This window comes from Saccopteryx bilineata, chromosome 12 (genome assembly GCF_036850765.1).
Source record: "Saccopteryx bilineata isolate mSacBil1 chromosome 12, mSacBil1_pri_phased_curated, whole genome shotgun sequence".
Classification (NCBI taxonomy): domain Eukaryota; kingdom Metazoa; phylum Chordata; class Mammalia; order Chiroptera; family Emballonuridae; genus Saccopteryx; species Saccopteryx bilineata.
The window spans coordinates 23,405,905-23,421,855 of NC_089501.1; the positions used below are offsets into that span (position 1 = coordinate 23,405,905).

Genomic DNA, 15,951 nt, shown 5'->3' on the forward strand with positions numbered 1-15,951 from the left:
AGGTGATTAACTGACAAAATGCATGGGTCTTTGGCCACCATACCTGGCTAGAGCAGCTCAGTCCAATTCATCGGGTGTGCCTCTACAAATTAGGATGGAGGAAAAATGCTGGTTTTCCCTGTTCGGGAATAGTTATTACTATTTATCTGAATAAGTGTTGCCTTACAGTTAAAGTATAACACTCCTTCCCCAGTCCTGAGATTCTCCACTACAGAGCAGACAGTGGTATTTTCTAGAAGTAATTAATGATTATTTTACTTCACCTGTGGTAAAAGGAGCAGCTTCTATTTATTTATTTATTTATTTATTGGTCGGGCTCTGGACATAATATCGTCATCTCTTTGCTTTGCTGGTTTCTACCTTTACCAGTAGTTATGCATCATCTTAGTAGTTGTAAAAAAAATTATTTTAAACTCAATTTGAGTTTTAGCTTGAAAATTGCACATCAACAACTGAAGATTCCTATTAGGGATCTTCCTACAGCTCGGATCCATTAGAATCAGTTAAGTAATACTAAAAGTGTGAACTGATAATAATAGTAATATGATAAATCTTAAAAATCCATTAAGCTTTCCAATAAAAGTGGGGGATAAGGTTTCCCTTTAAAAATAGCCCAGGGGAAACAGTTACCAAGTAATGGATGAAATCTGATGGAAACCTCAGGTCTGAAGAAGGACAGTGTGAAAGAACAGGAGCGCTAAGGGGCTTCCAAGCCCAGGGAGGCTCCCAGCACGGACTTCCCTACAGCAGGGAGGGCGCGGCGGTCGGTGCGCGGGGCCGCCCCGCCGGGGAGCGCAGCTCCGCGGAACAGCCTCGCCATGGCCGCGGCTTGCAATAGGCAGAACTGTACCTGACTCACGGATATGGGCTCCTCGGCTCCGCGCTCGTCCGCGGACTTGGGCACCTCCAGGCGGTCGATGAACGTCTGCAGCTCCTTGCGGAAGGCCTTCATCTGCGCGTTGATGCGGTAGAGCAGCTCGTGCTCGCGGATGCGGCTGCCGTCGTCCTCGTCGTCCATCAGCCCGAACAGGTCCCCGTTGGCCACGTAGATGCGCGCCTCGGTGATGATGGTGCTCGTGTCGGCGATGAGCCGGTCGATGGTCTTGCCCAGGCGCTCGGCCTCCGAGCGGATGTCCTTCATCTGCTGCCGGTCGGAGAAGCTCTTGGGCCAGGGCCCGGGCGCGGGGTAGAAGGAGCGCGTGGGCGTCAGGCAGCGGATGTTGCGCACCTCCTCCGAGTCGCTCTCACCGCCCACGGGCCCCTCGCGCTTGCGGTGCGGCGGCCGCGAGTCGTCGTCGCTCTCCTTCTTGCCCGCGTCGCTCTCGGCGTCGCTGTCGCGGGGGCTGCCGCGGATGCCCAGGTGCGAGGCCAGGTCGTAGCGCTGCATGTTGGACATGAGCACGCGGTTCTCGTACTGCAGCTGCATGACCTTGCCGCTCAGCTCGTTGATCTGCAGGCGCGCCGCCTTCAGCTCCTCCTGCAGGGCCTCGGTCTTGGCGCTGTCGTGGTGCCGCGCGCTGTCGTGGCCGCCGGACTTGTACTTGTACTTGTTGAGCTCCGCCGTGATGCGCTTGTTCTGCTCCTCCAGGTCGGCCACGTTCCTCCGCAGCAGCTCCGTCTCGTCTTCCACCAGCTGCAGGTGCTGCCGCAGCTCGGACAGGGACTCGCTCTGCTCCCTCATGAGCGGGTTGGCCGAGCCGTTGAAGTCGTCGCCTCTCAGGTCATCCAGTTCCGCCTTTAGGCCTCTGTTCTCTACCTCCAGTTCCACGATTTTCCGGCCCAGGATGTTGGCTTCTTCCTCCACCAGCCTCAGCCGCAGCTTGAGCTCAGCCTCCCTGGTGCTGGGAGGCCCCCCAGCTTCTCCTTTGGGCAAAGGGCTGTCCAGATCCCCATAAAAAGATCGGTACTTCTGGAGCTCGTGCTCAAACCTGTCCTTTTCTTTATCAATCTTGGCCATCTTCTTTCTCATCAAAGCAGCTTCTTCTTTCACGAACTGCAGCTGGCATTTCAGATCTTCGTTGTCCTCCTCATTTGGGAAAAGAGAAAAAGGGACAGGAGACCACTTTTATGTAAATCAAGACAACAACCAAAAAGGGACACACTTGCGCAGATTATTCTTTTTTGTCGTAATTAAGATTTAACGAGAGGCAGAGAGAGAGAGAGAGAGAGCTCGATGCTTTAGTACTTTCTCCAAATCATTTAAATTCTTTGGCAAATAAAAGATTAAGACAATATTACATACCGACAATAAAATGAGAAAGGAATATAAAAAGAAGAAAACCGTAGTCATTATTCAGGGATTGTTATATGTTGTAACTGCACACAAATATTTGGCTATAATTTAAACTACGTTCATTTTGCTTGTTTTGTTTCTTACATGGTTTGAATTCCCCTGACTGTAATAAATATGAAACCTATTCGCTGGAAGGAACATGCAGTTAATATGTACTCACTGCCATTTACTGATCATGGACTCGGCCAGAGTCTATAAAGTTCTTTCCAGATATGACCTAATTTAATGTTCAGAGTAAACTTATGAACAGATATTAAAATGGTTTTAAAGTGTTCATTATCTTGTTCAAGACTGCACAAGTAATAAGGGGCAAAAGGACAAAGGTGAAATTTGAATTCAATTCTGTCCAACCCTGAAGCTCAAGCTCATGATCTCTCGACCATACAGAAAGAAACTGATCTCCATCTTTATTTGAGGTAGAATTGTTCTTAGAGACCTTGAAAGTAAGGAGAGTTTCACACTACAATGGCCTATCCAAGGAGAACCTGATAAGTGTCCCATCAAATCACTTCAAAATGGAATTTACTCGCATCATCTGAAGTGGATAGGTTGGTTCTGCCGCCTGAAAGAAGGACGGAGCAGGCCCGACAGAAGCTCTCACACATCCCTAGGACAACATTCAAATCGTAATCATTAAGCTAAAAAGTACAGAAAAGTAGAAATCAACTATTTCTCTGAGAGCTAACAAAAGCACATTATTATATCCATAGCATAGTTCCTAAAATTCTCTTTTAAGTATGCACTTTGGGATAATCGTGTAACTTCTATAGATGTTGCTTTCCGCATTTTTAAAATCGGAATGAGAATACCTTCTTTTCACAGCACTGACTCAGCTGTGTTTGCGATGCATTCTGGTAAAGAAGTAGCAACACTGGTGGTGAAGGTGAGAAGAACAGTGAGATTCTGACAAGAGATGCTCAGTTACTATGGTCCAGAGCTTTTGAGATGGAAGATATGGAGAGCAGGACACAGGTCTGCTGTCCTCCTAATGAAAATAGGTCTAAGAGCTGCTGGGTGTGCCGAGCCTGAACATCACATTGCTTAAATCATTACATCCTCACATCAGCTCTGTGAGGACAGTGATACTATGTCTACTTTACACATAAGGTAGCCGAGCCTCAGAGAGCTTCACTAACATGTTAGAACACAAGTGACACAGCACATCTACGGGCAGGCCAGTTCCAAAACTCATATTCTTTCCACTGTACATGTTATTATACAAAAGAAGCAGAAGAGAAAAAAAAATAGGAAGATGGATGTAATAAAACAGATGTGTTGGTTTGTACACATTCCTCTAGAAGGAGTTCAGAAGAAAGGAGAGAAGCACAGAGAACAGAGAATTCAGGAACACAGTAAGAGAAAAGAATAAGAAGGGATGTCACAGAGAGATGGATGAGAGACTCTTTCACAAGGGAAGAGAGAAGCTGCCTTGTGAGACACTGTGCTGGAGCTCTCAAATTAATTCAGTGATAATGAAAACAAAGACATTTTCAATGTTAAATATCACATCAGCAGAAGAATCGAACACAACCTGCTATTTTGAGTTTAGGTATCTTTTATATTCTTGCATTTAGTTTCTTCCCTTTTTATTCAATGAAAATATTTTTTCAATTGAAGTTTACATTTAGTATTATTTCATATTAGTTTCAGGTGTACAACATGGTGGTTAAACAATCATATACTTTACAAGTGTTTTCCCTAATATTTCCAGTACCCAACTGGCACTGTACATAGTTATTACAATATTATTGATTATATTCCCTATGCTGTACTTTACATCCCCATAACTACTTTGCAACTACCAAATTGTACTTCTCAATCCTTTCATCTTTTTTACCCACTCCACAAACTCCCGACCTCTCTGGCAACCATCAGTTTGTTCTATCTATGAGTTTCTTTCTGTTTTGTTTGTTCATTTATTTTTCATTAGATTCCACAGAATGTATGCAGCCCTTTGTTCACTGCAGAGAAGTTTTATAATAGCCAAGCTATAGAAGCAACCCAAATGCCCTCAACAGATGAGAGGATAAAAAAGCTGTGGTGCATATATAAAATGTAATGTTTATTGGCCATAAAAAAGAATGAAATCTTACCATTTGTGACAGCATAGATGGAACTAGATTGTATTCTCCTAAGTGAAATAAGTCAGAGAGAGAAAGACAAATATCATATGATGATTTCACTCATATGTGGATTTTTGGTTGTGCTGTTTGCTGGGTTGTGCTGCTACTAACATGGATAGAGAATGTACAAAGAGGAGCAGGTTTTCTGTGAAGAGCATGGGTTTAGGTATATTAAAATGCTGTCATTATTACACAATGTGGGTGAAATGGATAAATTCCTAGAAACATACAATCCTTAAAAACTGATTCTGGAAAAAATCAGAAAACTTGAATAAATTGATTACAGCTAATGAAATTGAAGCAGTAATCAAAAAACTCCCGAGAAACAAGCACTGAATCGGATGGCTTCACAGGTTAAATTTACCAAACATTCAAAGAAGAAATGATGCTCATCCATCTCAAACTAATCCAAAGAATTCAAGAGGAGGGAAGACTTCTAACTCATTTTACGAAGCATGCCTTATCTTAATTCCAAAACCATATAAAGACTCTGCAAAGAGCATTGTTCACAGTGGCCAGGACATGGAAACAACCAAAAAGCCCGTCAATAGATGACTGGATAAAGAAGATGTGGCACATATACACTATGGAATACTACTCAGCCATAAGAAATGATGACATTGGATCATTTACAGCAAAATGGTGGGATCTTGATAACATTATACGAAGTGAAATAAGTAAATCAGAAAAAAACAGGAACTGCATTATTCTATACGTAGGTGGGACATAAAAGTGAAACTAAGAGACATTGATAAGAGTGTGGTGGTTACAGGGGGAGGGGGGAAAGGGAGAGGGAAAGGGGAGGGGGAGGGGCACAAAGAAAACTAGATAGAAGGTGAGAGAGGACAATCTGACTTTGGGTGATGGGTATGCAACATAATTGAAAGACAAGATAACCTGGACTTGTTGATTTTTGAATATATGTATCCTGATTTATTGATGTCACCCCATTAAAAAAATAAAATTATTAAGGAAAGAAAAAAAAAAAGACTCTGCAAAGAAAGAAAACTATAGGTCAAAATCCCTAATGAACATAAATACTAAAATCCTCAACAAAATATTAGCAAACCAGATCCAGCAACATGTTACAACTATCACACCCCATGACCAAGTAGGATTTACTGCAAGGATGCAAGGTCAGTATAATATTCACAAAAATCAATAAACGTTATACACCACATAAACAAAATGAAGGATAAAAATTACATGATCATATCAATAGACACAGAAAAAACATTTGATAAAATTCAGCACCTGTTTATGATAAAAACTCTTAGCAAATTGGAAATAGAGTATATATCAATGTAATAAAGGTTATATAAGACAAACCCACAGCCAACATCATACTCAGTAAGCAAAAACTACAAGTGTTTCCCTTAAGATTAGGGACAAGACAGGTATGTACACTTTCACCACTCTCATTCAATATAGTATTGGAAGTCCTACCCACAGTAATCAGACAGGAAAAAGAAATAAAAGGCATCCAAATTGTAAAAGAGGAAGTAAAACTGTCATTACTTGCTGATGATATACATAGAAAACCCTAAAGACTTCAACAAAAAAACTACTGGACTTAATAAATGAATTCAGGAAAGTAGTAGAATACAAAATTAATATTCAGAAATCAGTGGCATTTTTATACACCAATAATGAACTATCAGAAAGAGAAACTAAGAAGATATTTCTATTCACAATTGCTTCAAAAGAATAAAATGACTGAGAGTAAATTTAACCAAGGATGTAAAACACTTGAACTAAAAAAAATTATAAGATTTTGAAGAAAGAAATTAAGGAAGATACAAATAAGTGGAAACATATACTGTGTCCATGGATTGGAAGAATCAACATCATTAAAATGTCTATATTATCTAAAGCGATCTATAAATTCAACACAATTCTTATTAAAATACCAATGGCATGGGCCCTGGCTGGTTTGCTCAGTGGTAGAGCATCGGCCTGGCGTGCAGGAGTCCCGGGTTTGATTCCCGGCCAGGGCACACAGGAGAAGCGCCCATCTGCTTCTCCACCCCTCCCCCTTTCCTTCCTCTCAGTTTCTCTCTTCCCCTCCCGCAGCCAAGGCTCCATTGGAGCAAAGCTGGCTTGGGCGCTGAGGATGGCTCCATGGCCTCTGCCTCAGGTGCTAGAATGGCTCTGGTTGCAACAGAGCAATACCCCAGATGGGCAGAGTATCACCCCCTGGTGGGCATGCTGGATGGATCACGGTCGGGCGCATGCGGGAGTCTGTCTGACTGCCTCCTCATTTCCAGCTTCGGAAAAATACAGAAAAAAAATACCAACGGCATATTTAGAAAACTTAGAACAAATCTTCCAAAAATGTATATAGAACTTAGAAAGAACTTGAATAGCCTCAGCAATCTTGAGAAAAAGAACAAAGTGGAAGGTATCACACAACCTGATATTAAACTATACTACAAGGCCATTAGACTCAAAACAGCCTGGTACTGGCATAAGAACAGGCATAGAGATGAATGGAATAGAACAGAGAACCCAGAAATAAACCCAAACTTTTATGGTCACTTAATATTTGACAAAGAAGGCAGGAGCACACATTGGAGTAAAGAAAGTCTCTTCAATGAATGGTGTTGGGAAAACTGAACAGGTACACACAAAAAAATGAAACTAGACCACCAACTTATACCATATATAAGAATAAGCTCAAAATGAATAACAGACTTAAATGTAAGTCACAAAACCATAAAAATCCTCAAAGAAAACATGAAATAAGTAAAATATCAGACATCTCCTGTAGCAATATTTTTGCCAACATATCTACTTGGACAAAGAAAACAGGAAAATAAATATAAATGGGACTACATCAAACTAAAAAATTTTGCACAGCAAAAGAAACCATCAGCAAAATAAAAATATAACCCACTAAACGAGAGAATGTATTTGCTGATACATCTGATAACGGGCTATCTAAAATTTATAAAGAACCTCTAAAACTCAACCCAGGAAGACAAACAATCTGGGTAAAAAAGTGCAAAGGACCAGTATACACACTTCTCCAAAGAGGGCATACAGATGGCCAATGGGCATAAGAAAAGAAATGTTCAATGCAACTAATCATCAGAGGATAAAAATTAAAACCATGATGAGATATCACCTCATGTCTGTCAGAATGGTTATCATCAATAAATTAACAAACAAGTGCTGGCGAGGATGTGGAGAAAAGGGAAGCCTCATGCACTGCTAATGGGAAGGCAGACTCATGCAGCCACTGTTGAAAACATTATGGAGTTTCCTCAAACAATAATGTAACTGCCTTATGAGCCATGTATTCCACTTCTAGGAATTTATCTTAAGAATCCCAAAACACTAGTTTGAGAGAATATATGTGCCCTCATGTTTATTACAGCATTATAGTAGCCAAGATTTGTAGATAAAAGATGTGTAGATAAAAAAGCTGTGGCACATTTACACAATGGAATACTATACAGCTATAATAAAGAAATCCTTAGCTTTGGTGACAGTATGGAGGTGACCTGGACATTCTTATGCTAAGTGAAATAAGCCAGTCAGAGAAAAACAAATGCCATATGAATTCACTTATATGTAGAATCTAACAAACACATAAAGTGATGAAGAAAATAGAAATAGAGACATGGATACATGGAACAGATAGAACAGCTGTTAGAGAAAAAAAGGCTGCAAGGACTAGATGGCAGAAGGTAAAGGGAATAGCCCCCAAACCATATACACATAACATATACACACAGACAACAGGTGGCATGACCAGAGGGAAAGGGAGCTGGGGGTAGGTGGAGGTGCGCAGAGTGTGTGTGTGAGGGGTGGGGTTGAGAAAGACTGCTTCAGATTGCAGGGCAAAGATGTGGTGTACAGATAGTGTTATATTGAGTTGTACACCTGAAACTTATATGGTTTTGCGAACCAATGTCATCCCAATAAATTCAAATAAAAAATAATTTAAAAATTAAATGCTATCTTGAAGGTGTATCAGTGGAGGGCTACTTGGTGGCAACATCTATCAACAGGTATGTGGATTCCAGTCCAAAATTACAATGATTACACAACTGGACCTGCAGAGAGCTCAGGTCAGGAGGGAGATAGGAGAATGAGACATACAGACATGATGGTTGAAGCTACTGGTGGCAAAGAAAGAGGAAAAGCAAAGCAAGGGAGACAGATAGGAAATGGTTAAAGGTTTGCAGAGGGAGGGGACTGAGAGCCAGAGGTCACGTAAGCCAAGAGTTAAAAACAATGTTTGACATATGACCAACAATATACATATTACACATGATTTTACATGGGCTAGGCTTTGTTGGGAAGTAAGAGCAGGTGAGATCAGGAAGTTAGGTTGGGCTACCTGCACGGTACAAGTCCTTGATGGGAAGGCAAGGGCTTCATCTGCTACTAAAAAATATACATATATGGCATAATGCTACCGTTTGAATCTAACCAAACAACAGTGGATGTGACAAAAATCACAAACTGAAGTAAAAAAACACCTGAACGGGCTATGTTAAGAAAATATAAGGAGAAAGATACCTGACTTGTGTATATACAAGCTCTCCTGCCTAAAGAATGAAAACATAAAAATCATTTTAAGACTTAAACATGTACTGCATGGAACAGTCTTTAGAAGGAAAGAGAATGATGGATATGATAATCACTTTATTTTTTAAAGAAGGAACCTTTTCAAGATTCAAAGAGTTGAAATGATGACATCGGATCATTTACAATAACATGGATGGACCTTGATAACATTATACGGAGTGAAATAAGTAAACCAGAAAAAACTAAGAACTATATAAATCCATACATAGATGGGACATAAAAATGAGATTCAGAGACATGGACAAGAATGTGATGGTGGTCCTGGCCGGTTGGCTCTGTGGTAGAGCATCGGCCTGGCGTGCAGGAGTCCCGGGTTCGATTCCCGGCCAGGGCACACAGGAGAAGCGCCCATCTGCTTCTCCACCCCTCTCCCTCTCCTTCCTCTGTCTCTGTCTTCCCCTCCTGCAGCCGGGGCTCCATTGGAGCAAAGATGGCCCGGGCGCTGAGGATGACTCTGTGGCCTCTGCCTCAGGCGCTAGGATGGCTCTGGATGCAACAGAGCGATGCCCCAGAGGGGCAGAACATCGTCCCCTGGTGGGCATGCCGGGTGGATCCCGGTCGGGCGCATGCGGGAGTCTGTCTGACTGCCTCCCCATTTCCAGCTTTGGAAAAATGAAAAAAAAAAAAAAAAGAATGTGATGGTGACGGGGAGTTGGGGTGGGGGGGAGGGGATGAGGAAGGGGGGGTGGGGGGAGGGGAGGGGCACAAAGAAAACCAGATAGAAGGTGATGGAAAACAATTTGATTTTGGATGAGGGGTATGCAACATAATCAAATGTCAAAATAATCTGGAGATGTTTTCTCTGAACATATGTACCCTGATTTATCAATTTCACTGCATTAAAATTAATAAAAAAAAAGATTCAAAGAGTGACTGATAGTTTCTGCAAGGGTAAGAGTTTTTGTTTTTGTTTTTTCTGTATTTCTCTGAAGCTGGAAACGGGGACAGACAGACAGACTCCCGCATGCGCCCCACCGGGATCCACCCGGCACGCCCACCAGGGGCGATGCTCTGCCCACCAGGAGGCGATGTTTTGCCCCTCCGGGGCATCGCTCTGCCGCGACCAGAGCCACTCTAGCGCCTGAGGCAGAGGCCAAGGAGCCATCCCCAGCGCCCGGGCCATCTTTGTTCCAATGGAGCCTCGGCTGCAGGAGGGGAAGAGAGAGACAGAGAGGAAGGAGGGGGGGGGGTGGAGAAGCAAATGGGCGCTTCTCCTATGTGCCCTGGCCGGGGATCGAACCCGGGTCCCCCACACGCCAGGTCGACGCTCTACCACTGAGCCAACCAGCCAGGGATGCAACGGTAAGAGTTTAAGAACTCTGCCTGTCAATGTGCCTTGCCTCCTCGTGCTGTAGTCTAATTATTAATACAGGCTGCATTGGAACTGGGCATAGAAGTACCACATAGAAATGCTGAAAACATCAAATCAGAGATTGAGTGGGAAGGCCTGGTTGATAAGCTGTAAATACTTGTTCCTCTCTTCACAGTGAATGGTAGGCAAGAAACATTATAATGCTTTGAGATGCAAAACAAGTTGTCTGTTATTTTTGTGTACTTTCCAGACTCATTATTAAGACACAAATGACATGAGGAAGAGGAACCTAAAGATGATGAAGGGTCGAAGGAAGTGAGTTAAGTCTCACTTTGCCTCAGCCACTACTAGAAGCTAAACCATACACTAAAAAAATATTAACTCATTTAATCTGTACAACTCTCTGTTATGACCCCCATTTCATAGATAGGGAAACTTCCTAGCAAGAGGAAGTAACTGGTATAAGGCCACAGAGCTTATGTGGTAGAGACTTTAAACTATGTAATCTGGCCCTCAAGTTACTGTTCTTAATTGTTATGCCGTACCATTTCTCAGCACGGAAAGTCTTGGTGCCGCTGGCGGAACATGTAAGGAACGCTTCCTTGAACAAAATGAAATATATATATATAAAACTATACAAACAATACAAGGCTAAACCAAATGAAATTGTTATTTTTGTAGGTCAAAATCAACAGCATGTTGGCCATTCATGTGGCTATATGAAAAGGGGGACAGGGGAGTACTCAAAAGTGCATACTGAGCCTGACCAGGAGGTGTCGCAGTGGATAGAGCATCGGACTGGGATGTGGAGGACCCAGGTTCAAGACGCCGAGGTCGCCAGCTTGAGCGCAGACTCATCTGGTTTGAGCAAGGCTCACCAGCTTGAGCCCAACGTCACAGGCTTGAGTAAAGGGTTACTCAGTCTGCTGTAGCCCCATGGTCAAGGCACATATGGGAAAGCAATCAATGAACAACTAAGGTGTCGCAACAAAAAACTAATGATTGATGCTTCTCATCTCTCTCTGTTCCTGTCTGTCTCTATCTAACCCTCTCTCTGACTCTCTCTCTCTGTAAAAAAAAAAAAAAAAAAAAAAAAAAGTGCATACTGAGCATGTTGCAGAGTGCCAGGTACTAGACACTGATGTGTGAAAGCTGAATAAGGTGGCTTCCGCCTACATGTCCTGGCTAAGTACAGGAATGAATATGTGACCAAAAATTATAATAGATTGGGACACTTGTAAGTACGTGAATCAATGGTCCTCAGCCTTGCCTGAGCAATGAAACCATCTGTGTACTACTTTATAATTGAGCTCTCCCCTCCAAGACAGACAGCCCTAACCAATCTGCTGGGGTAGGTTTTTGATAAAAGACAGGTAATAGCCTCTGAAATTAAGTGAATTGCAAAGGATATCAGGGGCTTCAAAGATCAAACATAGTTATAAATTTCCCAGGACGTTTGTCACCATGAAATAAAAACTGGTGGATTTCAGCGTATCTTGGCTGTTCTGAGGTCCCAGGCCCCACTGAGAAACTGATAAAAGCTGTGGCTATCTTGCCGAAAGGTCTCAAAGTCAGATAGTCTGGATGGAGGTCTATCCAGCTAGGAGCAAACAGTTAACAATTCCCGGATTAGAGAGTATTTTTGAAAAGAATAAATAAACTTTAACAAGGGCAATATAAGAATAGGACAAAAGTTATTTAATAAGAGAAATAAACTGCTGACTAATACTGACGTAAGACTTTAGAACAAGGAACATCTTCTCCTAAATAAGATGAGGAGGAGGATTCATGGCAACAGGGAAAATGATTCATAGCAAAATACTGAGACTGAGGTGGCTAAAGTTATGGCAAAGACAGTGAGAAAGCTGGAGCAACAGAGCATATTTGAACTTACCAAGAAAAGTGAGAAAATGTACAAAAAGGGGGAATGATCTTGGTATAAGACTCTGACTTATAAATATTCTTGTGTAAGTACCAGATAACCATGATCAGAGTGGGTAGACAGAGGAAAAGAGAAAATAAACATGTGTTATGTTATGCTTTTTAAAAATATGATCAAGATCAACTTTTTCAAATTTTCTGTATTTAAATATTGCTTTAGTTAAAGTTACTATCTAATGAGAAACGCCTTTGAAAGAATGTTTTAAAAAGCATGCTATAGTACTCTAGATTCCAACATATACATTTACATGTCAATATCTCCAATAAAGGGTTTTTGGAGAGCCATAATGTCATTTTTGCTTCCAAATATTTCCTCTTCTGTTTTAAAATCTCCTTCAGGACGTCCATAACCACCTTCTGGCTTGGGTGAAAGCCAGAACTAGTCTTTACAGTGGCCATGTTTCTAAGGTTCTTCTTTTTTTCTTTTTTAACAGAGACAGAGAGAGGGTCAGATAGGGACAGACAGACAGGAACGAAGAGTGAAGAGAAGCATCAATCATCAGTTTTTCGTTGTGGCACTTTAGTTATTCATTGATTGCTTTCTCATATGTGCCTTGACCGTGGGACTACAGCAGACCGAGTAACCTCTTGCTCAAGCCAGTGACCTTGGGCTCAAGCTGGTGAGCTTTGCTCAAACCAGATGAGCCCGCACTCAAGCTGGCGACCTCGGGGTCTCGAACCTGGGTTCTCTGCATCCCAGTCCGACTCTCTATCCACTGTGCCACCACCTGGTCAGGCTGTTTCTAAGGTTCTTAACAAACCCATGCTGAATCCATTTTTTAAGTTTTATTTTTATGTTTTTCATTGCCTTTCTTTTGCTTCTTCAATCACTGGTACAGAGAATTACTTCAGTGTAAGACTCTAAAGCCATCACAAGCCTTCTGCTCCCCTTGGCCATGCCCTCCTCCACCTTCTTTTCTTGACCCTCTCCTGATTTCATAAGAATAACTTTTCTACCGACTTTATTAATTATGAGCGAAGAAGATTAGTACCATGGGTACAGTTTTCACATATAGGAACACATAAAAAGCTAATGGCATTTCGCTGTGTATAAACACAATAATAATAACAATGTTAGTGCTAACTTTGTAAGCAGAGATACTGAATGTTTTATACTGCCTGTATCTATAGCTACATACTCAGTGTGCATAATTTAACTTTGATTTACAGAAGTGTATCAGGATATTACCTCCATTAAAGAAGTAGTTTATTATATACGTTTATAGGTGCTTGATGTGCCAGTGAACTTGTGCTTCTACGTACCTCTGTGGGAGTCTGTTGAGTCTTTTTTTCAGATTTTGGCAAATCTTTGCTTCCTCTTCTTTTTAAGGATAGCTGAAACAAAGCATGAATATATTTAGTTTGATAAACTATAATTTTAATTCAATTTTATGGGTTTTTTTTCATTTTTTAATTATAAATTTTTATTAATTTTAATGGGGTGATATCAATAAATCCAGGTACATATGTTCAAAGAAAACATCTCCAGGTTATCTTGTCATTCAATTATGTTGCACACCCATCACCCAAAGTCAATTTTATGTTTTTAAATGTCTTAATCTCATATGATGAAACCAAGGCAAATAAAAAATGTTAGTTCAAAAATCATAAAAGAGAAGAGTAACCCAAGCCAGAAAGATTTAGATATAATTTCACTTCAGACTGAGCTACATGCCACTGTAGAAAATAAACTGGCAATTATAATTGTCTAATTAATTGAGAAATATAGGAAACCTACTGTGAAAATGCAGAAAAGTAACTTGGACAAAATTTAGATTATAACTCAACATGCTAGATATTTCAATTGAAAGCAAATTCTTGTTAGCAGATTTCATCACTAAAGAAAAAAAGGAATAAATTGGAGTTAGGTTGTTTTAAGTTTGTAAAGATCCACAGACAGTGGATTTATGTAGAATTTGAAGAATTTTTTCCTTTACTACGCATCCATGGAAACCTGCATGACACAATATACATGTACACACCTATGTAACACAATAGGGAATGGGGGGGGGATAGCGAAGAGGGTACGCACCGTGTAAAGGAGCGCGCAGAGTGGGAATTAACTGCAGCTGATTGGTGTAATACAGGAATGTGGGCTTTTTTCAAGAGACACTGGAAATCTGGAATGTTATATAAAATCTCCTACATTTTATTGGTTGGTCCAAATTAAAATTCCAACAAACAACACTTCGTATGTCAAATTATACATTTCTAGTGCCAAATCATTTTCTGGACTAGCAGTTAATGATCTCTGGTGCTCAGTTGCATTTCTGAGCATCAAGATAACAAGGAGGGTTTCTCTGTATAAATAATAATCTCTATGTGTGAATACCTTTTGTACACCAGACACTGAGCTGAAGAACCGGAAATCAATCAGATAATGCACCTACCGTTAGGAATCCCACAGTTCATCATGGGAGACAGGGAAGCAAACAGTTACAAGTTGTTAAATATTATGCTTCAGGTTCTGTGAAGCAAGAACACAGTCTTATGTGGCATCCTCACCACAATACTTGCCACAAGATGGATGGTGAAAAAAAAATGTGCTGAACTAACGAGTGAATATGAGATTCTGAGATCAAAGAGGAGGATAGGGGTAGGAACTGACAGTAAAAGCAAGAAAGGCTTCTCAAAAGAGGAGGAGTCATTAATTGCCAAGAGCTGCAAATTAAATACTTCATGGAAGGCGCAGAGAGCACATTGTTGCAATGCTTTAATTCAGTGTGAAAGCGAAACTAGAGCCAAATGAGTAGTCCATGTGTTTATTTCTAGTTCCTACAGAAAAACATTCTCTATGTTGCTTGAAATAAAGGCTGTGGGGACTGACTCACCAAAACCAAAAGTAATTTGGGAACCCATCTGCCAAAACAGTCCCAGGAAAACCAAGAATACAACAATCTGAACTAAGGAATCTTGGAACATTCTGTGTAGTGGCTACTTTCATAGAAATGTCTGAATTCATTTTATTTCTTATTTGTTGAATGCTTTTACTTTGAATTTATTCTATTATATGTTTATTTAGTGTTTACTAATGTACTTCATAAAGCACCTGTCACCCAACTATAAGAAAATCAATCCAGTCTCTAAATTTCTGTGGGGTTTCTACTTTATTTGGCAGTTCAGTCTATAATTTACTATTGTGATGAAAGCAATGATAATGTAGAAACAATATTGACTGAGTACCTACTCATGTCAAACACTCTGCCTCATTTTGCAGATGACAAGTTACATTTACAGAGATTAAATAAATTTTCTAAAGTAGAGTCTTAAAGTGTGATCCCCAGAACACCTTCAGTATAACTAATTATAAATGCAAAATTTCAAGACCAATCCCAGAACTACTGAATCAGAAACTCTGGAGATGGTTGCGTCTCCGGGTGAACATGATGCAGGACAAAGTGTGAGAAGTGCTGGTCTAGAGTCAATATTTAGTTAGGAAACGGATTCCTGTCTTGATCCAAGTCTCTCTAAACTTTCTTATATATTAGATCACAAAGGAGAAATGTTTCATTTCATCTGGGGCTGGAAATGGTACCAGGATTTAGGGATGATTTCCAGAAGAAAAAAAAAAGATAACATTTTATTTTGAATCTGGTGGATGAGGAGCTAACCAGTAGAAGATGGAGAGGAGAAGGATGGAACAAGAAAGCATTCCATGCTAGGACACAGAGAAATTCAGTATA

At 40.8% G+C, this 15,951-nt stretch overlaps 1 protein-coding gene across 2 annotated transcripts in view; it reads right to left on the reverse strand.

Annotated features, from left to right (window-relative positions):
- MTCL3 (MTCL family member 3) overlaps positions 1-15,951 on the reverse strand; it is a 73,268-nt gene that overhangs the window by 21,501 nt on the left and 35,816 nt on the right. For both annotated transcript variants that reach the window (XM_066247963.1, XM_066247962.1), the window contains exons 5-6: positions 13,532-13,603; positions 851-2,026 (exon numbers count right to left, since the gene is read on the reverse strand). In XM_066247963.1, coding sequence (XP_066104060.1) covers positions 851-2,026; positions 13,532-13,603 — 1,248 coding nt within the window. The remainder of the gene's footprint in view (positions 1-850; positions 2,027-13,531; positions 13,604-15,951) is intronic.